A 23,974-nucleotide genomic window follows, 5' to 3' on the forward strand; every position below is an offset into this window, starting at 1 on the left:
TATTATGGCTGTTGGTCGCGGAAGCCTACGTGTTAAACTACATCGAGTAACTCTACGGGTCTCTGTGTAAGTGCAGAGTGATACAGAGACTCAGACCCCAGCCCAAGACAGCGGTGGGAGCTACAGAACATCGCATGGTGAGAATGTGCAAACCAACCAAAGCAAAAAAAATTACACACGAAGCCACGTCAGAACTCCCTTCAAACACGACAAACAACCGCTGCCTTCTAACACACAAATCAACAACGGTGCGCATCAGAGAATCCCGGCGCAGATGTCCATGTAAATAAACCGTGTACACAGCCTCAGACGCAGCACGGCTTGCTTACAGCATTCATATCCAGATTGGTAGGAACGGACGAGAGCCACTGCGTTCGAACAAACAACCGAGTGGATAACAAACCTAAGATTACATCATTAATCTGCTGCTATGAATCCATACGAAAGCAGACGTAGATTCCGACTGGTTGGGAGGACAGTGCAGAATTTGCCTGCCCCACAAGAGAAGGCCCCGGAGCCGGTCGGCTTCCCTGGCCGCCCTCGAGGGCTTTCTGTGGCAACTGCGGTCTCCTCCCTCGGGAAATCAAAACGCTCCCGGGAATGAGGAGGAGCCTTGAGACTCAGCGAAGGGTTCCCGGGTACATGAGCACCATCGCTGTTAGCGCCACACCATTGGGCGTGTGGAGGCTTTGGTGGACATTCCACATTCCTATGGCAGGGACTAGTACGCGTAGGACGGTCTACGTTGCAACCAAAGTGGGTAGTCTCAATTTATCGACCTCACGGAAATGACGACACTCTGATCGCGAGCCGAGTGCTGCGGCATGGTGATATCCGTGGCCACACAAACATTGTCGATTCACTCCATTTGGGCGTTCGTGTGCGTGTCTGACCGTGCGTGCGTGTGCATCCCTCCGCATTTAGCAACATGCTTTTAGATTATGTAGATTATTTGGCTGTGATGAATCTCCACATAAGCCACTTCGTTGAGCTATCATTTGTAACCACGTTCCCTCTGAAGATGAAGAAGCTATATAGCTCGGTGGGCTTTACCTGGTAAAATAAAATCGTACTTTTTTGTGCGATCCATTTACCTTTCCTCGACTTTGAACTCCATTCGTGTTTTGGTACCGTTTGTTGTTGTAACGTTCGGACCAAACCCGACTGGACAGCTGTGAAAAAGAGCTTCATAGCTCATCAGATTCATCCAGAATAAATAAATATTCTGATGCCGAGTGTGTGCGTCCTACGCATTTGCCTATGTTTGGGCGCGTGTTTGTGCGGGTGCGTACGTGTGTGTTTTGGTGCTTGTGTGTTGTGTGTGCAAGTTTGTGTCCGTGTCGGCGTGCATGTGTGCGTCCGCGTGTGCACATGTGTGATTGTTTCAGTGTGCATGTGCACGCATTCATGCGTGCGCGTATTTGCGCGCGTGCACGTTTGTATTTGCACATGCGTTGGCGCAGTGGAAATAGACAAATTCGCTCGCTAGAGACCCCCACATTCAATTCCCAGCAATGGCAACGCCACAATTCAAACCTCACGACACCGTACCTTAGAGGTCAGCGGGGGTCACGACCTGTGTGGACCTGGGGCCCGGTCGCTGGGTGAATCCACTAATATCATCGCGCGGCCCAACCCCAAAAATGTACGTGGGCACGTCGCACCGGCTATCAAAACGTTTGAAAATAACATGCCGAGTTCCGTGAAGTTTTTTAAAACAAATTGTAGCATCTGCAACGCTTCCCCTCTGCTTGCGGAGCAGCAGTGGTCGGTGGACTGCAGCTTGGCATTCACTTCCCCTAGGTCTACTCAGCCAAAAAACGCACCCCCGATGAGCACGGTTGGCTACGTATGGTGCAAAAAAAGTTCAACACATACGTATACATACAAAACACGTGCTCATTCCCACGAGCCAAACGACACTGCCGGTCGTAACCGGAGGCGGCAGTGGCACCTGCCTACCGAATAGGCACTCTCTGACCGCCGCCGTCGCAGCTGCTTGCCGACGGTGAAAGCCGCCTTTGTGTCCCTCGACTCTTTGCTTTGTTCTCACGGACGGGCGGCCAACGCGCGTCTCGGCGCTCTCCGTAGCGGCCGGCACGCCGCCACCGTGAAGTTCACCGGGTAAATGTTACTCATAAGGAGAGGGAGGCTCGTGGTGGCTGCGGTGGTGGGAGGGCGGCGGGCGGGGTGGGGGGGGTGCTGCTGGGGGGAGCGCGCTGGCTCCTTACGAGCGTTTCACATCGCGGCTCGCGCACAACGGACACCGTTTCACCGTTTCACCGTTCGTGTCCGAGCAGGGGGGGCGGCCGTGGGGGAACGCCGAGCCGCGGCGCATGAGCGCGTCGGCGTCGTCGCGAGCGAGCGGACGTGGCCAGCTGGTGGGCGAGTGGCGGAGTGAGCGATCGGGTGGCGGTGAGAGAGAGAGAGGGAGGATGCGGTGGTGGCGGTACGGTGGGGAGATGGGGGGGTTGACGGTGATGTGGTGAGCGAGTGAGTGGATGGGGTGGGTGACGCGCGCAGCGAGTCCGTGGGCATCTTGGTGCCGCTCGCTCGCCTGTTCCCGCTCAAATTTAACGACCGACGCGGACAATTTGGTGAATTGCCATCATTTGATTATTTAGCCATTTGACTGAAGGATCAATAAATACAACATTTTTACGCAGTTCAAAGAGCAGACGTGAATACATTGCAATAGATAGCAATCAACAAACACCATCAACGGGCACAACCGCCAGCGGTCCGATCCACCCAGACATGTAACGCTGCTCCCTCCTCCAAACGCCCACTCAACGTCCGCTATTTAACCGAGCGCCAGTCGAGGACCCTCCTCTATTGTACGAGCCAGACCTCTGCTCAGCGCAGGTTACATAAGCGCAGCAGTAATTATTAATCTCCACTATTTAGTTGCCAGTTTGCGTCCAAATTTGACATTTGGGCTGTGACACAGTTAAATTGAGCTCCACCATTTGCAAATGCTACCCATCCGCCCCCTCCTGCCCTAATCCTCTTTTTTTTGCGAAGTAAATTAATAAGTACATTTAAATGCACAACAGAGAGCGGGGCGTGCGGAGAAGTCCAAGCCCTGCACGACGTTTGTCGAGCCGCTCCGCGCGGATGTGAACTAAGCGCAGCTCGGGTAGGAGTCCGAGTCAGGGAGTGGGTGACCAAAAAATAAAAAATATACAAAGTTCCGCAGTGCAGAAAATGCAAGACACCGCGCAGCGTGAGCGGCGCCATGGCGGGAGGGATTACGAGCGGGAAAAGCGCACGGAGCCCCGGGTCGCGGCGGCCGGCGACACGAACGTTATTTTGTTTTACTGATTCAATGTTTTATCATTGTTATATATGCCACCTAAAAACAGGCGGGAAGGATACGTCGAGATAGAGGCTTCCACGTGCGTGCAAAATGCAACATGTAAAGAGTGCCGACGAGCAGGAGAATTATGAATGCATAAATAGGCGGAGGGAATAAAAAAAAACGGAGGGCAAGTTTCCAGAATATTTTATTTCTTTCTGATATATAAATCCGTGCTGGTGCAGGATTGCATAACAAGCCCCCAAGACGGATTACATCATCGCGTTGTGTAACAAGCCACCGGTGTAGCCTATTTCTGATTTGGCTTGCAGAAATTGGGGAAACGAACATTTTCCCCGCCTCAGGATTTCTCGCCGACTGCGACAAACGCCCCGCAGAGGCCGCCCTCGCTCTACACCGCGCGTACCACCGGGCACCGCCGCCAGCGCGAACCACTACCAAAACTCCCGGCACCGAACCGTCGATTTAAAAAAAATTCTTTCGGGGGGAGATATCCGCGAGCGCGGGTTGAACGCGGAGGAAGACGAAAGGGCCGCGCGTGTGCACGCCACGATAAACACGCGCGCGGGTATGTTCGGATTAATTTGGCATCACCGGCGTCGGCGGTGGCGCCGCCGATTTTTGGAGACGCACGCTCGCTCGCTGCCACTTGGCGCGTGCCACCCATCAGCTGCCATAACGTACGCGCAAATTGCCGTTGTGTAACTCGGCGACTGCATTGTTACGTAAGCGCCGAGATGTGTGGCGGCAGAGGGTGTGCGCCTGGGGAAGAGGACGATCGTGGCAGCGCCGAGCGCCGTGCCGGCGGGCAACACGCCCCGCGCGCACGTACACACGTACACACACACACACGCACGTACACACGTACACACACACACACGTACACACGCCCCACGCGCACGCACGTACGCATGCACACACGCACACACGCACTCAAGCACGCACGCACGTACGCACGCGCACCTACAGCCAAGACGCACAACGCTCCCCTCGCGCGACCCAACACAAACACGTGTTACACAACGGCCACGTTACACAACCGAACACACAACAGGCGGGTGGCCCGGGTGAGGTGGCGGTGGGGGAGGGGGGTAAGGGTAGGGTGGGGGCACGCAGGGTCCCCCCCCGCCGGTCACGGAGGGGACGCGTGCGATCGTCCGTGCGTCCGCTTGACCGTTCTTTCCTGGGGCGGCCGTTGGCCGCAGCGGACGACGGGAAGCGGGAGCCGTTGTGGCGCCGGTATCACCGGCCGTCGCCCGGTAAACCCCCCACCATTCCCCTTCCACTCCCACCCCTTCCCGATGGGTGCTGCGATCGAGGGACGGTGGCACCGAGCAGCCGGGGACACGCTCGCAGCCGACCAGAGCGGCGGCAAAATTGTCTAAATAAATTTATAAAGTGACGAGGCTGTTATGCAACCCGTTAAGCAGGCAGGGCAGCTGCGGCCAGGCCGTTATATAACGGGGCGCGGTCGTGGGAGATGGCCAACTCCTCGCTCGGCCCACTTTAGCTATTGATACTACCCTGAGATGAAGAGCGGCGGGCGGTGGGGGGGGGCGGTGGGTGGGCGGTGGGGGGGGGCGGTGGGTGGGTGCTGGGGGGGGCATCAGGCCGACGGGGGCACACGAGATCGGAGCGGGGGAGAGGAGGGTTGGACGGGAAATGGGCACAGCGGTCAGAGGACTCTTGCCCAGGGTTCAGCATCGTGATCGTGAATAACCGGCGTCTTGTTCTGCCCGGAGGAAGAGCGCCAGTTTCTATTTGAGCTCAGAAGGGGGGGGGGAGATGCGGGGGGGGGGGCATTGCAATGCCACCGAGTGCTCTAAAGCTGTCGCCGCATGGCGCAGAGGCGGTGTTCGGTTTTCCCCCGAACCAATTCCACAAACGTGGTTATTTGGGCCACATGCTAATTTACCCGGACTGCGAGTCGCCCAAGCTCAGGGTGACATGCCTCGCGACGCCAAATGCAAGTTCGAATTGACTTTGGTAACTAGCCGGTCCACGTGTGCCCATTTTATCATTGTCGATATGAGCGTGGGCTTTGCGTTCGGAATGCCCACGGCCATCTCTGTGCGAGGGCGATGGTGAGAAAGACAAAGATCCCTCGTACAGCCTGAACAGACTGTTAGCGAGCACCTATGAAGAGGCAGGCACGGCACACGAGGGGGTGGGTGGCCAGCACCACGCCCGACCGCTTTTGTCTCCCCAGTGGCGATGTTTACACACCGCACCAGATTAGTCGCAAAGTGTGCTAACCGCGACACCACCGCTCCCCGAGGGCGATTGTTACGCACATCTCACACAGACATCGACCCACACGCACCCATATACCCGTGTGCACGCATGCGCACACACTCACACGCATGCACCCACACTCACGCTCATGTACGCATCACACACAAACACACACGTGGCCACCCACATCCCACCATTCCCGCACCAATACACACACCCACACACGCACATCCCACAAACGCACCGACCCACCCCCACCTCATATACCCGCACACACGATCCCACGCATGCACCCGCACTCACGCCCGCACCATACACGCGTGCCTAAGAACACACGAATGGACTCACACGAACATACCCGCGCACACTCGTGCAAACAAGCACCCACTCGCGCACGGGTAGATCCACTCACTCGTGCGCCCACCCACGCAACCAGTCACACACACACGCACACACACGCACACTCATGCACGGACCACACATGCAGTCACCAATGCACGAACACAGCCTCGCACACACACACACGGTACAATGATGCCCCCCCGTATAGCCTTAACAGACTATGGGGAGTTCACCGATCGGCTGACCCCGAGGGCGGCGACCTGGGTTTGATTCCCAGTCACGGCCAACGTCAGCGACGAACGGCTGAACTGGTCCTGGACGACCACCCCGAGACCTTCAGCGAGTGCCTGGTGGGGTCAACGAACATCACCACTGGGCGTGGTGCCGACTACGCCGCCGCCTTGTGTGCCGTGTTGAACCCAACAGTCTGTAAAGGCTCTTTAGGCGGACTCACACACACCCCTGCCGATTCGTACACACACACACACTCACTCTCAAACAAGAACCGCCGTTAACCACTAAGTAGCGGTGAAGTGACCACGGAGTTTGTGCCATGCTAGGTGCACTTTGAGGCCATGTGAAGTGTTGAAGGCCTGCTGGCAGGTCACGGGACAGACCCAGGTGCCATGGGTTGACTGAAGTGATTGGCAGATGCACCAGCTGTACTCCCTCCCGTGCAAACTTTCTGCGTTTTAGTTGTCAGCGTCGCTCCTATGCCCTCCGTTGTTGCCGGAGAGCGGAGAGCGAATGCCTCCAACTCAAAAGCTCAAACACACACACACGCCCCCGCTGACTCACACACACACCGACACGTACACACACACACACACACAAACACGCATCCACTGACTCGCATGCACACACACGCGCCTACCGACTCACGCACACACAGACACACACACCGACTCGCGAGCGCACACACACACACACACACCCCCGTGAGCGTAACGCCGCTCGGAGTCCGTGCCAGGGGAACAGCGCCGCCGCGTCTCCTCCACTGCGTGTGCCAGCGCTGCCCCCTGCCTGCGCCGCCTGGCTCCGTGGCCACGGCGGACACGTCCCCGCGAGGTGCGGCGTGGCACGCGGCGCCCAGACACCAGGCCGCGGCGTTGAGCTCGCCGCCGCGATCCTCTTTTAAAGTGTTGGTGTGGAGTCTTAGTCCGGGTCTTTTTATGCGAGTCCTAGTCTGTGGGTCTCACGTCGTGACGTTACGAGTCAACGTTTAGGACGGTCGCTGGGATCGTCCGTGAGTCCGGGCCAGATATCTCGCTTGTCGATACCCCGAGGAGGTGCCAGCACTCGAGTGGTGCCATCCTCTCTCTGTAGCCAGTAACGGCGAATGATGTCATGGCGACTTGAAATTAGTGGGGTTATTGCATAATTCACTCTCTTTGTGTGTGTAAATGAATGGGTACGCCTAACATTTTGCTACTCTTCGGTTGTACCGAGTTTTGGCGATACATGGCTAGCCAATTACCGTGTTTGGTCTTTAATAATAACGCAAAGTTATCTCAGTCTGCATCTTCAGTCAGGCTCGGCAATTCCGTCTCGCCATCATCCGTTGCTGGGACGTCGTGATCATCGTCACGCATGGCGGTTCCCGTCCGCTCTTAGTTCATTGTTGGCCAAAAATATTAAAAAAACGCTCACCGGATTCATATTTTCGCCGCTAATTTCATCAACGAAATAAAAACCGTACGTCATGTGGTTTAGCGCCAGGTTTTGATACTTCTGTGCAAGCCAGAGTCCTGCTCGAAACCGATGATCTTGTGACACATTTGTAGCATTGGCCAAATAGGTCGATGGACTGGAAGAAATACATTCCGTTTAACGTGGAAAGACAGGCCTTGTTCATTCAAAGTGAGAAACGATGACTGTTATGCAATCAAATTCCATGAGATTGGATTCTTAATACATAATCAAATTACGTATTATTATTGTGCAATCACATTTTATTGCTAATATGTCATTTGATCACGTGAAGTTAACATGTAACAATGATTATCCAACCACATGTAATCCAATTCCATGGCATTGCATTTCTATCATGGAATCGGACTACGCGAGGTTGGAATACTAATGTAATCAGATTACATCTTGCTATTATACAATCTAATGGCATGCAGTAGGACCACCAAGATGAAATCTATACCAGGTAAGACTCACTGAGCTATAGTGACCTGGCCACAAATAATAAACGAAGAGGCTTAGCGTGTGGAAAAGCATTGCAGCCAAATACTCGAAACGCGTGATGGTGATTTTAAATGTGGAGGCGAAAACCACATGACCACGGGGAAAACACACAAACTCCAAATATACAGCCGTCAGGGTCGAGATCGAACCCACGTTCTCCTGCATACCAGGTGAGGTAGTTAACATCTGCTAGCCACTGTGGTACCTCAGCCTGCACTCCGTGACACCAACTCACTGCGCACTCCGTGGCCTTTCCAGTTGAGGGCAGCGACGCGGCCCGGCTGTAGCGCTGCGTTCGCTGCTTGCTGTAGGGGATCACGGTTGGAATCCAACGGCCGCCCCGATTAACAACGCGGTGTGGAATTAACCGCGATAACAACACTACGCGCCGCGCCGTCTGCTTCACTCACGGTGGACGCTAAAGATCCCGTGACGTCATTCGCAAGAGTAAGGCCGTTGTGTGCCGGCGTTAGGCTCGAAATATATTACTTAATTGGGATCACACGCACACAGCGGCAATCACCGTCCCCTACTGGCGGACCCATGGCCCAGGACAATCTCGCAATTGAGGCTTGTTCCGGTCGCTTGACGTGTCTCACCCGGGATAAACAAAATAAACTTGCATTCCGTGTAAATGAAGACTGACTTTCATATTTCTTCCTTCCCAGGTGGGCGAATTGTATGATGGAGAAGCGATAGCGCCACGGTTCATATATTTTAAGTTCTCATCCTTGCATTAGAATATATAGAGTAGTTCATATTTTGATGGCATCATGTGGTAATGCTCCATCACATGGTTTCAATCTATTACACAGTGAATATTTAACTGAAGCTTAACTTAAAAAAAAAATCACAATCGCAATATCGGTCAGAAAAATCGCAATTAGATATTTCCCCCAAATCGTTCAGCCCTCCTAACCAGTGTGGTGAGCGGTACAATTTTATTTTTTATCTTCTCGCAATGTGCGCCGCAGTTTTGCGCGTTGCGGAAAACAACAACAACCGCCGTCCGCCGCCAAGTGGCGGTGCCGTCACCGCGGTGCAGGTGCCAAGCTAGGTTCACCTTGAGGCATTGCGCTACGAGTCTGGCGCGACATGCGTTCCATTCCCGGCCACGGCTAACATCAGTGGCTCGGAGTGATACCCGAACTGATCCAGTGACCTCCAGCACAGCACCCCCCCCCGCCCCACCCCGCATCACTAACCGGCGCTGACTAGCGTGGTGAAGTACGTACGGTCAATCAAGCATGCCTCCGTCTGCCCCAAGTGGCGCGGGGAGGCTTTCTTGCCGCAGTGGCTCAACACAGGGCCGTGCATTGTTACGGCCGCATTAAATTATTTCAAAATTACATAACGCGAGCAGAGTGGCGGGCGCGTTAGCCTCCGCGCACGCCCATGCCCGCCGCGTCTTAGCGCCAGGCAATCACCGTGGGCCCGTGTTGAACTTCTACAGCACCTGACGTAGCCAACCGTGCTAATCCGAGGTACGGAGGGGGGTGGGGGGAGTCTGCCAAGAAATCCAGCGTCACAAGCAAACGCGCGCAGCCCTTTGTCAATCCACTGCAGGATTGAGGCCTCATTGGGACGGGATTTTCCAGGCAACGATCCCTCTTCAAGCGGCGAGTTCTAACATATCACAATGATGCGGAGGGCGCATTTGGGGGACGAGAGGTGAATTGAAGGGGCTCGGGAGATGAGCGACACATTGCCTGTGATGTACCGATGTTATTCTTATAATGATCCAGCCCTCTGATCCGTATTTGCTTTTGGATTAGGCCATGCAGTATTTTTATGCCAAAATTCTTGACATTACCTCCTCCACCTTTTGGCATAAAGACCACGACGTTGCCTAACAACAACAGGGATTGTTGCGTTAAATGCCACCACCTTCTGTGAATCCACTGCCGAATGACGACAGCCTCACTGAGCGCTGTCTGTTGGGGAGTTTGTGCCATCGACCATACTTCACCACGCCGGTCGACGCGAGTTGAAGGGCAGGCGTGACCGAGCAGCGGTTCAGATATCGCCCCGAGCCACTGTTTTATAACGCAGCGAGATTAGGGGCCATCCATTCAGTGCGTACGCATGCAGGGGGAGGTGGGGGTTAACCCAAATGCATTCGCTTGCGTATGGGGGGGTCTACTGACAATGTACGCATAGGAAAGGGGGGGGGGTGAAGCCTCGATAACAATTTGTCTACATTGGCCTTCAAATGAGTTAGATAGTCCGACGGTAGACTATCTGTTTGCTTCAATATGTTAATATTATTCATCCTTGATCGTTTCTGCGTGGATTAAATATTGGCCATTCTTTAGGATTTGGGGGGGGGGGGGGGGTGCGTCAAGTGTACGTACGCAGGTGGGGGGGGGGGTGTAAAAAGTCCGCGTGCGGACAGGGAAGGGGGGGGGGGGGTCAAGGTTTGACAGATTTTTGCGAACTTACTCAATGGTTTGCCCCTAACCGCTGTGCCACCGCTCCCCCACCGCCCCCCCCCCCCCAGCTCCCGTATTTGACTTGAACACGAGTCAAATGATGACGATTGTCGATCAGGTACAAGGGGGATTACTCTATGATTCTTTCGGTAAAGTCACGTAGAAAGAAAAATAAATTAAATAATAGCATACGACGTTTCAATTGCAACACAGGCAATTATCATCAGGTACAAATGAAAGAGAAAACAAGCGTAGTAAACTTAGAAATATAATGTAATACAACACAACACAGAGAGCCAGCGAACATAACAGTCAACACCCTACCTGGTTGATTACGTTCTTCCAAAGATTGCAAAATTTGACGGATAGACAAAACACAGACACAGCGACACATAGACAGACACATTAGCAGAGAGAGATAACACGCTAATTTCTCTACCCCCCCCCCCCTCTCTATTTAAGGCCTCGACACAGAGGCGTTGTTTCTCTGTGTGCCTATGTGTTTGTCTCTCTGTGTGTCTCTGTGTCTCTCTCTCTCTCTGCTTGTGTGTCTCTCTCTCTCTCAAATTTAGCAATCTTTGATTGAACGTAATCAACCAGGTAGGGTGTTGACTGTTGTGTTAGCCGACTCTCTGTGTTGTATTGCATTACATTTCTAAGTTTACTAGGTTTGTTTTCTCTTTCATGTGTACCTGATGATGATTGCTTGTGAGCACTGGTTCAGATATTACTCTGAAGCGCTGATGTGAGCCATGGCAATGACTCTAAACGCAGTCCCCTAACCCCCTAACCACTGCGACACCGTTCAAACCGCAAGCTAAAAAAAACAACCGGCTCTTATATTGCATGTGGTACCATAACTTATGACCTCCTCGACCCAAAACCCTGACCCCCCCCCCCCCACCGAGAACTATCACGATTTGGGTTCGCAATCCGATAACATTTGTCTCTGCGCGCATTGAATCGCATTGCATAATCGCACGCCAACAATCCTGCGGGAGGTTTTTTTTTTAAGCCATAAATATTTTAGGGAAACGGGTTTAGGTCACTAGGGGTGCTATCACTCCTCACCTAATTAAACAGATTACTTGGCAATGCTGCTGCTGCTGCACCATTGGCAGCGGTGAAGCACAAACAACAAGACAGCTCAACACGTTCGTCAACAACAACAACGCCGCCGCCGCCGTGCGTGGCCTTACAAGGACAAGTAAAGACGGTACGGACACTCGACCTTCTTCACAGCACACAGGCAACTCCCCACCAAGCTTAGCAGGACGGAAATTGTAGGACATTTGCATAATTTTGGCAACTTGCCTGATGATGATGAGAAATAAGAATAGGTTTTACCCTTTCTGGCAATAAATCAGGTGTTAAGATGTTCAAACAGCAAATAAACACCTTTCGAAGCGAGCATCATCATCATGATGATGATGCTTACTGTAACTTTCAGGGAAACGTCCGGATTGTTACATTTTGTGTGGATCGCTCTCCAACAACAACACACCGGTGGTGCTACTGAAGCAGGAATAACTTGGCCACGTTTGTTCATCACGTGACAACTTTACTGGCTGTGTCGGGTGGAGGAGGGTGTACGACACGACCTTTACTTAAGTGATCTGGCCAAAAAAATTAATTGTGAAGCATTCGTACGAATTTAAATATCTTACAAACTCGACAAGGACCCTCCAGAAAAGTAATCTTGAGACTCTTTTTTGTTTCAGGAGGAATCTGCTACACTTATGACGTTTGCCCCAATTCCCCTTTTTAAATAATGAATGATTTTGCTCTGCGTTGGGAGGAAACTGAAAAAACCCGGAGGAAACCCACCGCGCACCACCGCAGATAATACGAGGGGATTCGCTCTCAGAAATTCCGGGCAGATAGATTCACGACTCCATTGCTGTTGTGCCGTACGGCAATACCTCGATACGCGTATATATTCGATAAACGGAGTTTCGGTATAACGAAATTGGGCGCATTCGGGCATTATTCGGTCGCAAGCAACAAATACGATCCTCGTCATCGGCCAGGATCAATCCACTACTGGACCAAGGCCTTCCCCCAAGCCGTCACCATGGCCACCATATATAACGGCACTAGACTACGCTGCCTGTTGTGCGTATTTGTATTATTTTATTACCTCCATACAACAGGGACGTTTAGCCTCTGGAGGCTCCGTCCTTTCTTTTTTATGCCCCGCCTCCTTCCTCTTCATGGTCCGCCCCCTTACTCTTTAGGCCGTACCCCTCCAGAATAGGCCCCATCATCTATTCCCCATTTCGGCCTGCCCGTCTTCTATAGACCATGCCTATCTCTCTATTAAAGCTCTGCCACCACCCCCCGCCCCCAACACAGAGTTGGGCTGATTTGGGTAGCCGTGAGGTCGGTAGGCGGTGAGCAGGAGGGGGGGGGAGAGTGCACGGCCAGCAGTAGGGGTGGATCGGCTTCACAACGCCAACCAAAGTCTCTCTTGGCGCAGAAATATTACAACAGATAATCACTCTGGCTGCGATTATCGAACTGTTACCATCAATGCTGACGCTCACAATTCACTCGTCGAATCGCGCGAATGAGAACCGAGCGATTGAAACGCCGGCGCCACGTTCCGAAGAAACTGCATCGAAAGAAAATCACCCTCTTCTTTGCTTCTTTATCTTTCAATCCACACTCTTATATCCCGCTCCCCTCGCTCTGCTTCCCCCCATCCCCTATACTCATTACTCCGTGCAGCTCACGGCCGGAGAACATACGAACCTCCTTTTGCACGCACGGGCCTGGAGAAACCGTCCACCCTGGTTGCCGTTCATTGCCGTGCCACCGTAAAATATATATATAAAAACTAAATATATTTTAAAAATGTGCGTTGCCATCGGTGGGCCCCACCCCAACCCTCCGACCCAACCTCCGAACCGACCCGATCTCCGACCCGACCTCCGACCCGCGTAGGCCACCTGTGCTGCAGCGCCACCAGCCCCAGCGCGATGATGTGAGCCACGTCCAGCTGGCTCGGCCACTCGCCCTGTGCCACGCAGCCGAACACGCCGCACGCCTCCCGCAGTTCCGCCTCGTCGCCCGCCTGCTCCGTCCATCCCCCCGCGTCGGCGCCATCGCCCATCGTTCAAGCACTGCGGCTGCGACGCTCTGCGAAAAGACGAGGAGAAATCCCATCGTGCAGGGCGGACAAGAATTGGGTGCTCGCGGTCGCGGTGTGTGTCGCTGCTCGCGAAGAGCGGGATGGCACGACACGGGGAGTCGTGCCTGGCGTGCCGGCGAGTAGTCCTCTCTCTCTCTCTCTACAAGGGATTGAACACAGTGCGGCGGTACCGCGTTACAAACTGACGTCATCATTACCATCATCATCGCATTGCATGTACAATGCTCGCAGACTTGACCAGACCACCAGCTCAAAGAGCTGAATGTGTGGCCACGTTGGTTGTTGTTGTTGTTCATCACCATCACCACCACCGGCAACTGCCGAGCAATGCTTCCTGCAAAGTCAGAAATGCTAGACAATGTCCGTGATTTGTTTTACTCGGAGAGTGCCACCTTGCTATGACGTCTGGGTAGAGAAACACCGCAGTTGTCGACAAAAACTGAAAAGTGGCCCAAAGAAGCGTGGAGAGAGGCGCACGCTTCGAATTACGCCCAGAGCGGAAGAGGACCACGTGGATTGGAGAACACGCAACAGGGTAAAACACAACATTTCGACTGTCGATAAATGAGAGGGGTGCTTGGGGGCAGGACAATGTCACTATTAGGGGTGGCAGATGCTCGAGACTTAACGATGAGTTGTCTGCCAAGAAGGGCTGACGTTTCAGGCGATGGTCCTCCTTCTGAAGGAAGGTCAGAGAGACTTTAGACTGCGGGTCCCCGAGAACACTGGGAACGCAGCGATGTATTTACAAGCACACGTTTAAACAAGCCTCATCACCGTGTTCGTAAACACTGCCTCGTAACAGAACCATAATATTGTTGTCATCATGCTTGCACTTGCCTTACCGCGTTTCAAAAACTTACAAGGGCCCTGCCAAGATGTCACAGTAGGGGGCGGTGTTGCAAAGTGATATCCCAACAGAGACATTTGCAGGTAATTCTTTTCTTGCTTTGGCCAATGCGGAGATACAATGTACTTGTTTTTTAGCTGTGGAATAAAACCGGATAAGCCGCAGGAAACCTATGCAGAATGTGGAGAACATACAAACTGACCTCACTTAGATAACCCCTCTCACACGTGTAGTGACATATGACGTCACTATCGTGTTGGGTCTGTTCGCATGACGTCACTGCTATGTCGGGTCGGTACGAATGACGTCACTGCCGGGTCGTGCAGTGTGGAGGCTGTTGACGAGTGCCACGAGGGTCGTGTCAGGCCGTGGCACTCTGAATGAACCCGACCGGACACGTGACCGGATCGAGGTGGGGGCCAGGGGCCCCAGGGGGACCTTGGGGGTCACGTGGTCGGGGAACAGAGCCTTCTCGAGGGTTCGAGGTGGGCGTGGCCTGGGCGTGGCCTGCCACGCCGAGGCGCATATAAGCGGGGCTCCGCACGCAGAGCGGGGCTGTTCGTGTGCGGGTTGATGAAGACGCCTCGTGAAGACAGTAGCCTCAAGTCGTCGTGGCCAAGCAGAAGCCCTCCTGGCTTGGCCACGTTGAGTAGTACCCGAGTGTTCGAGTGTTAGCGAGATTAGGACGGTGGTCACCACCTTATATATAGTGTGTGTGTTACAGTTGTACTGCAGTTGTGTTAAATAAAGTGTTGCCTCCATACCAGTGTGCGCGCCTCTGTTGAACCATTACACACGTACTTGCACTATCTCGAGAGAACAAGAGGTAGTACATACAAACTCACCTCACTGAGATAACCCCTCTCACACGTACTCACACTATCTCGAGATAACAAGAGGTAGCACATACAAACTCTACGCAGAAAGCAGAAAGGGGCCAGAGAGTTGGGAATTGAACCGAGGCCCATCTGGCTGCGAGGCACAAATGTTGCCCACTGCGCCACCGTTCTGCCCGTCAAGGGGCGTGACACGGCTGATGAGAAAAGTTGAAAACGGTCCAGAGTTTGCCTGCTTAAACAAATGCTTCTGGAATACACTGTTCCACAAGACTGAGAGGCTCGATAAGAGCAGAACCGCCCTTTAGTGAGAACAAATCACTGTTTGTTAAACTTGTTATGCAACACTGGACTGCAGAGCAGGCGTCCAATCGATCTGTGTTGATGTTGGGGGACCGAATCATGGATCATGAACTTCTGGTCCTGAAATCCGCGCAACTTCCTTAATTTTAGGATCTCCACTCTTGTTGATTATGGACGTGGTCGCGAACCACAGGAACAAGCGGAGCTGTAAAGAGACGGGCAGAGCTGCTGAGAGATAAGCGGAGATGCAGAGAGACAGGCGGGGCTGCGGAGAGACAGACAGAGCTGCAATGAGATGGGTGGAGGTGCAGAGAGACGGGCGGAGCTAGTCACGTGTCGTGCTTCCCCAGAAATTCATAATCAACGTTGATTATGAATAATATTGGTCGCGAAAGCCTACGTGTCCCCCAGGAATGTGTGGATCATCGGAGGGAGGATTATTAGAGTCCGGCAGTACAACAACAGGGACTGGCTGCCTTGAACACCGTGCACAAACAAAATCATGTTCACCGCCCTCGTCAATAACACTGGGGAGGTCTTCATCCAGAAGTGGACTATGGTTGATGATTATGAGAGAAATATAGAACGGTCTGACCTTTAAGCCGATAATAATGATAATCTGTATTTATAGAGCAAGATAAGGAAAACATTTCAATAACACGTACTGTTGCAAAACACTCACAAAACAATACAAACACATAGAGAAGAGTAACATGTACTAAAGAGTAAAATTATTATAAAATGTCAGAATCATATCATAATGCTAAATTACATATTTTAAAAATAGGTCTTTCTTCGAGCAGAAAGCAAAGCAATATTGTCCAAAACCTAAAACATCATCTTGTTATGTTGTAAGCAGGGGCTTAATGTCAGCCGCGTCTGTTCGGATCGTTGCTCCGGAAAGTACAGCAACCAGAAAACCACATCCGGTATTCGGGGAACCACGGCGGTGAGCTGCTAACGACCTCGCCTGGTGTACGGGAGGTCGTGGGTTTGGTCCTGACCATGACGCCTGCGTGTTTGGAGTTTGCGTGTTCTCCCCGTGGTCGCGTGGTTTTTCTCCAGGTCCTCCGGTTTTTCCCTCAATCCACATTTAGAAACATGCGTTTAGAGAATATTTGTCTGCTATACATTTCCACGTGATAAGCCACTTCGTTGGGCTATCATTTGTGACCAGGTCGCTCCTGAAAAAAAATAACTACATAGCTCAATGGGCCTTTCCTGCTAAAATAAAAGTTGAGTTTAGTTTAATTCTGCTCTCTATGGCTTGCGGCTACAGACCACGTGCCTCCCCTCCTACAGCAGCCGAGCAGCGATCCCGGAAAATTATCCGTGAGAAATTAATTCCCGCTTTTCTATATATACTCCATGTGCACAGTATAATACGTCAGGCAAGTGGCTAGTGGGCAGAGGTGTGGACTCGAGTCATGTGACTTGGACTCGAGTCAGACTCGAGTCATGAATTTGATGACTTGCGACTCGACTTGGACTTGCATAACAATGACTTTGTCCCACCTCTGCTAGTGGGTGCGTGTGTGTGCGTGTGGCAGTGAAGAGGCGCAGTGAGGTGGACGTGTTGTAAACAAATACCGTCGAATGGGAGTGATGCAGAGGAGGGGGTGCTGAGCCAATCGAGTGACAAACAAAAGAATGACCCTTCTTCTTGGTTCTTTCGGTAAAGTCACGTAGATTGGAAATAATAAAATAATGACATCACAATAGGAATCAACGTCGTCATCAGCATCTGTGTAATACAACACAGGGCCCTATGTCAATCCACCGCTTGCATGATGAAGGCAAGCGGTGACACGGGGTTGCTTGACCATACTTCACCACGCTGGGTTGGTCGGTGAAGTTGGGGGGGGGGGCGGGGTGGGGGTGGATAAGGAGAGAGGGGGGGCCCAGAACTGCTTCAGATGTCACTCGCCACTAATGGGGTCATAGTAGCTAAGGTCGCCAGGTTCAACTCACCGCTCCCCCCCCCCCCGTGCAAGCTAACACCGTTATCCTCAGGATTATAGGACGCACTTCGTATTCTGAAGCAAAACCGGTCGACGTGGGTTGTGGCACGCTTTGGTGGCGCGTGCATGTCATAGCGAGACTCGGGCAAAGACACCGCACCTTCTCAAGCTGCACAATCTCAAGCTGCACACTCTCAAGCTGCACAATCTCAAGCTGCACGATCTCAAGCTGCACACTCTCAAGCTGCACAATCTCAAGCTGCACGATCTCAAGCTGCACAATCTCAAGCTGCACGATCTCAAGCTGCACAATCTCAAGCTGCACAATCTCAAGCTGCACACTCTCAAGCTGCACAATCTCAAGCTGCACGATCTCAAGCTGCACGATCTCAAGCTGCACGATCTCAAGCGGCACGATCTCAAGCTGCACGATTTCAAGCGGCACGATCTCAAGCTGCACAATCTCAAGCTGCACGATCTCAAGCGGCACGATCTCAAGCTGCACGATCTCAAGCTGCACAATCTCAAGCGGCACGATCTCAAGCTGCACGATCTCAAGCTGCACAATCTCAAGCTGCACAATCTCAAGCGGCACAATCTCAAGCTGCACAATCTCAAGCTGCACAATCTCAAGCTGCACAATCTCAAGCAGCACAATCTCAAGCTGCACAATCTCAAGCGGCACAATCTCAAGCTGCACAATCTCAAGCTGCACAATCTCAAGCGGCACAATCTCAAGCTGCACGATCTCAAGCTGCACAATCTCAAGCTGCACAATCTCAAGCGGCACAATCTCAAGCTGCACGATCTCAAGCTGCACGATCTCAAGCTGCACAATCTCAAGCTGCACGATCTCAAGCGGCACAATCTCAAGCTGCACAATCTCAAGCTGCACAATCTCAAGCGGCACGATCTCAAGCTGCACGATCTCAAGCTGCACAATCTCAAGCGGCACAATCTCAAGCTGCACAATCTCAAGCTGCACAATCTCAAGCGGCACAATCTCAAGCTGCACAATCTCAAGCTGCACGATCTCAAGCTGCACGATCTCAAGCTGCACGATCTCAAGCTGCACGATCTCAAGCTGCACGATCTCAAGCTGCACGATCTCAAGCTGCACGATCTCAAGCGGCACAATCTCAAGCTGCACAATCTCAAGCTGCACAATCTCAAGCTGCACAATCTCAAGCTGCACGATCTCAAGCTGCACGATCTCAAGCTGCACGATCTCAAGCGGCACAATCTCAAGCTGCACAATCTCAAGCTGCACAATCTCAAGCTGCACACTCTCAAGCTGCACAATCTCAAGCTGCACAATCTCAAGCTGCACGATCTCAAGCTGCACGATCTCAAGCGGCACGATCTCAAGCTGCACAATCTCAAGCTGCACAATCTCACGCTGCACGATCTCAAGCGGCACAATCTCAAGCTGCACAATCTCAAGCTGCACATTCTCACGCTGCACCTTCTCACGCTGCACAATCTCAAGCTGCACCTTCTCAAGCTGCACCTTCTCGCGCTGCACAATCTCAAGCTGCACCTTCTCAAGCTGCACCTTCTCGCGCTGCACAATCTCAAGCTGCACAATCTCAAGCTGCACAATCTCAAGCTGCACCTTCTCACGCTGCACCCCACAACGCCCGAGACTCGCTGGAGCAGTACCGAGCGAGGTCACACGGAGGCCGAGTCGGAAGCTCCACGGGCGAGTTGACGATGTCACTCAACGCTGCTAGAGACGCTCTCGAACGCCGCTTCCCTCCTCGATTGATTTCACATGGAACCGAGTGAGTTCGGTGGCGTTGTTTCACGCTGCCATTGCGAGCCGTGTTCGATTCCCCGGCCACGCAGCGTCTCACTGGACACCAGTTGTTACTTCAGGCCTCCCCCTCCTAATTCAGCAACCCGCACCGATAGCCAGAGTGGTGAAGTATGGTCAAACACCCCACGCACACACCCCCCCCCGGACCTAAAATGATCGAAGCGGCGGCGTGGGGGAAGACCTTCATCCAGCAGTGGATTGGCAGAGTTTGGTCAATTAAAACGCGGACAGCCAGTTAGACACACGTGTAGTCAGTTAGACACACGTGTAGTAGACAGACACACGTGTAGACAGACACACGTGTAGTTGACAGTAAGACAACACGTGTAGTAGACAGACACACGTGTAGTAGACAGACACACGTGTAGTAGACACAGACACACGTGTAGTAGTAGACACAGACACACGTGTAGTAGTAGACACAGACACACGTGTAGTAGTAGACACAGACACACGTGTAGTAGTAGACACAGACACACGTGTAGTAGTAGACACAGACACACGTGTAGTAGTAGACACAGACACACGTGTAGTAGTAGACACAGACACACGTGTAGTAGTAGACACAGACACACGTGTAGTAGTAGACACAGACACACGTGTAGTAGTAGACACAGACACACGTGTAGTAGTAGACACAGACACACGTGTAGTAGTAGACACAGACACACGTGTAGTAGTAGACACAGACACACGTGTAGTAGTAGACACAGACACACGTGTAGACAGACACCCGTGTAAACAGACACACGTGTAGACAGACACACGTGTAGACAGACACACGTGTAGACAGACACACGTGTAGACAGACACACGTGTAGACAGACACACGTGTAGACAGACACACGTGTAGACAGACACACGTGCCTCGTCTTGCCACTCGGCACCTCCAGGCGGACCACGTGGGCGCGGCGTTCACTCCACTCCGCACTGTACTTGGCTGCACACGCTGAGACAGACAGGGCCACCACAACTCTAACGCGCACTCTCCCTGCCTCTCACACTCGGTAACAGCCGCTCTGGCAATCCACAGCCTTGCCCCCCCACCTCCTCACGCGGGGATGTTTGACCATACTTCACCGCACCGGTGAAAGCAGCGCCGGGAGACGATGCTGAGTGAGTGATCGACGAGCGGGGTTCAGACGAAAGTGCGCCACTCACTTCCCCTGCAGTCCATTGATCAGTCAGCACGATGATGGTGATGGTGATGATGGTGGTGGTGATGATGGTGATGATGATGGTAGTGGTGATGATTGTGATGGTGGTGGTATTGGTGATGATGGTGATGGTATTGGTGATGGTGGTGATGATGGTATTGGTGATGGTGATGATGGTGGTGGTGGTATTGGTGATGATGGTGGTGGTGGTATTGGTGATGATGGTGGTGATGATGGTGGTGGTGATGGTGGTGGTGATGGTATTAGTGGTGATGATGGTGGTGGTGATGGTGATGATGATGGTAGTGGTGATGATGGTGATGGTGATGATGATGGTATTGGTGATGATGGTGGTATTAGTGATGATGGTATTGGTGATGGTATTAGTGGTGATGATGGTGGTGATGGTGGTATTAGTGGTGATGATGGTGGTATTGGTGATGATGGTGGTGATGATGGTGGTGGTGATGATGATGGTGGTGGTGATGGTGGTGGTGATGGTATTAGTGGTGATGGTGGTGGTGATGGTGATGATGGTGGTGGTGGTGATGATGATGGTAGTGGTGATGATTGTGATGGTGATGATGATGGTGGTGGTGATGGTATTGGTGATGATGGTGGTATTAGTGATGATGGTATTGGTGATGGTGGTGGTGATGGTATTAGTGGTGATGATGGTGGTGATGGTGGTATTAGTGGTGATGATGGTGGTGATGGTGGTATTGGTGATGATGGTGGTGATGATGGTATTGGTGATGATGGTATTGGTGATGATGGTATTGGTGATGATGGTGGTGATGATGGTATTTGTGATGATGGTGGTGATGATGGTATTTGTGATGATGGTGGTGATGGTGATGATGGTATTTGTGATGATGGTGGTGATGGTGATGATGGTATTTGTGATGATGGTGGTGATGGTGATGATGGTATTTGTGATGATGGTGGTGATGATGGTATTTGTGATGATGGTGGTGATGATGATGATGGTGATGATGATGGTATTGGTGATGATGGTGGTATTGATGATGATGATGGTGGTATTGATGATGATGGTGGTATTGATGATGGTGGTATTGATGGTGGTATTGATGATGGTGGTATTGATGATGGTGGTATTGATGATGGTGGTATTGATGATGGTGGTATTGATGATGGTGGTATTGATGATGGTGGTGATGATGATGGTGGTATTGATGATGGTGGTGATGATGATGGTGGTATTGATGATGGTGGTGATGATGGTGGTGATAATGATGGTGGTGATAATGATGGTGGTGATGATGATGATGGTGGTAGTTATGATGGTGGTGGTGATGATGGTGGTATTAGTGATGATGGTATTGGTGATGGTGATGGTATTAGTGGTGATGATGGTGGTGATGGTGGTATTAGTGGTGATGATGGTGGTATTGGTGATGATGGTGGTGATGATGGTGGTGGTGATGATGATGGTGGTGGTGATGGTGGTGGTGATGGTATTAGTGGTGATGGTGATGATGATGATGATGGTGGTGATGATGATGGTAGTGGTGATGATTGTGATGGTGATGATGATGGTGGTGGTGATGGTATTGGTGATGATGGTGGTATTAGTGATGATGGTATTGGTGATGGTGATGGTATTAGTGGTGATGATGGTGGTGATGGTGGTATTAGTGGTGATGATGGTGGTGATGGTGGTATTGGTGATGATGGTGGTGATGGTGGTATTGGTGATGATGGTGGTGATGATGGTATTGGTGATGATGGTATTGGTGATGATGGTGGTGATGATGGTATTGGTGATGGTGGTGGTGATGATGGTATTTGTGATGATGGTGGTGATGATGATGGTATTGGTGATGATGGTGGTGATGATGGTGGTGATGATGATGGTATTGGTGATGATGGTGGTGATGATGATGATGATGGTATTGGTGATGATGGTGGTATTGATGATGGTGGTATTGATGATGATGGTGGTATTGATGATGATGGTGGTATTGATGATGATGGTGGTATTGATGATGATGGTGGTATTGATGATGATGGTGGTATTGATGATGGTGGTATTGATGATGGTGGTATTGATGATGGTGGTATTGATGATGGTGGTATTGATGATGGTGGTGATGATGATGGTGGTATTGATGATGGTGGTGATGATGATGGTGGTGATAATGATGTGGTGATGATGATGGTGGTAGTTATGATGGTGGTGGTGATGATGGTGGTATTGGTGATGATGGTATTGGTGATGATGGTATTGGTGATGGTGGTGGTGATGATGGTATTGGTGATGATGGTGGTGATGATGGTGGTGATGATGATGGTATTGGTGATGATGGTGGTGATGATGATGATGGTATTGGTGATGATGGTGGTATTGATGATGGTGGTATTGATGATGATGGTGGTATTGATGATGATGGTGGTATTGATGATGATGGTGGTATTGATGATGATGGTGGTATTGATGATGATGGTGGTATTGATGATGATGGTGGTATTGATGATGATGGTGGTATTGATGATGGTGGTATTGATGATGGTGGTATTGATGATGGTGGTATTGATGATGGTGGTATTGATGATGGTGGTGATGATGATGGTGGTATTGATGATGGTGGTGATGATGATGGTGGTGATAATGATGGTGGTGATAATGATGGTGGTGATGATGATGATGGTGGTAGTTATGATGGTGGTGGTGATGATGGTGGTATTGGTGATGATGGTATTGGTGATGGTGGTGGTGATGATGGTATTGGTGATAATGATGGTGGTGGTGATGATGGTATTGGTGATGATGGTATTGGTGATGATGGTATTGGTGATGATGGTATTGGTGATGCTGATGGTGCTGCAGAGAAGACGAACTTACCCAGTTGTCAAGTCCTCCCCGCCGACTTTAAATCCCCGGGAAAGAATGAAGTCCGCGTGTTTTCTTGCTCATACCCCTCGCTTACGAAACCTAACAAAAGTTGAATTCTAAAACCACGTGGCCAAGAGACGCGGCGGGGGTGGGGGAATCAGAGAGAAGGGGTGGGGGGGGGTAACACTGGGCGAGTCCAACTCCGTTGTGGTGATCCTCTCTCCACCACCACCACCACCGCCGCCGTCGTCGCGTTTAAAATTCACTGCGTTAATCGGCGTGGTGATAGCGGCCTTGCAACGTGGACGGCGTTGAGCTCCCTGCCGCCGTGGGCGAGGTGGAGTTTAAAGGGGGAGGGAGGGCTGCGGCAAAGCGATCGCCGATGGAAGCAGTCGGCGGAAATGGGAAATTGGTTCCTTCCACAGGGAGAGGGGTGGGGGTGGAGAGGGAGAGGGGGAGGGAGAGGGGGGGGAGAGGGAGGTATTCGCGTTTTGGGAGTTTTCTTCAATTCGTTAA

The 23,974-nt window shown here is 51.8% G+C and overlaps 1 protein-coding gene across 4 annotated transcripts in view; it reads right to left on the reverse strand.

The window, feature by feature from the left end:
* The window catches only part of PPAT (phosphoribosyl pyrophosphate amidotransferase), a 37,269-nt gene extending 13,370 nt beyond the window's left edge, over positions 1 to 23,899 (reverse strand). Inside the window, exons 1-3 of one of the 4 annotated variants that reach the window (XM_078863338.1) lie at positions 23,468 to 23,899; positions 20,332 to 20,393; positions 13,473 to 13,662 (exon numbers count right to left, since the gene is read on the reverse strand). In XM_078863338.1, the coding sequence (XP_078719464.1) occupies positions 13,473 to 13,636 (164 nt within the window). In that variant the 5' untranslated portion in view covers positions 13,637 to 13,662; positions 20,332 to 20,393; positions 23,468 to 23,899. Of the gene's footprint in view, positions 1 to 13,472; positions 13,663 to 20,311; positions 20,394 to 20,529; positions 20,612 to 23,467 lie in introns of those variants that run through there. The other 3 variants (XM_078863337.1, XM_078863336.1, XM_078863339.1) reach the window with 3 other exon arrangements.
* Positions 23,900 to 23,974: the final 75 nt, after the last annotated feature.

This window comes from Lampetra fluviatilis, chromosome 15 (assembly GCF_964198595.1).
Source record: "Lampetra fluviatilis chromosome 15, kcLamFluv1.1, whole genome shotgun sequence".
NCBI classification, from domain to species: Eukaryota; Metazoa; Chordata; class Hyperoartia; order Petromyzontiformes; family Petromyzontidae; genus Lampetra; species Lampetra fluviatilis.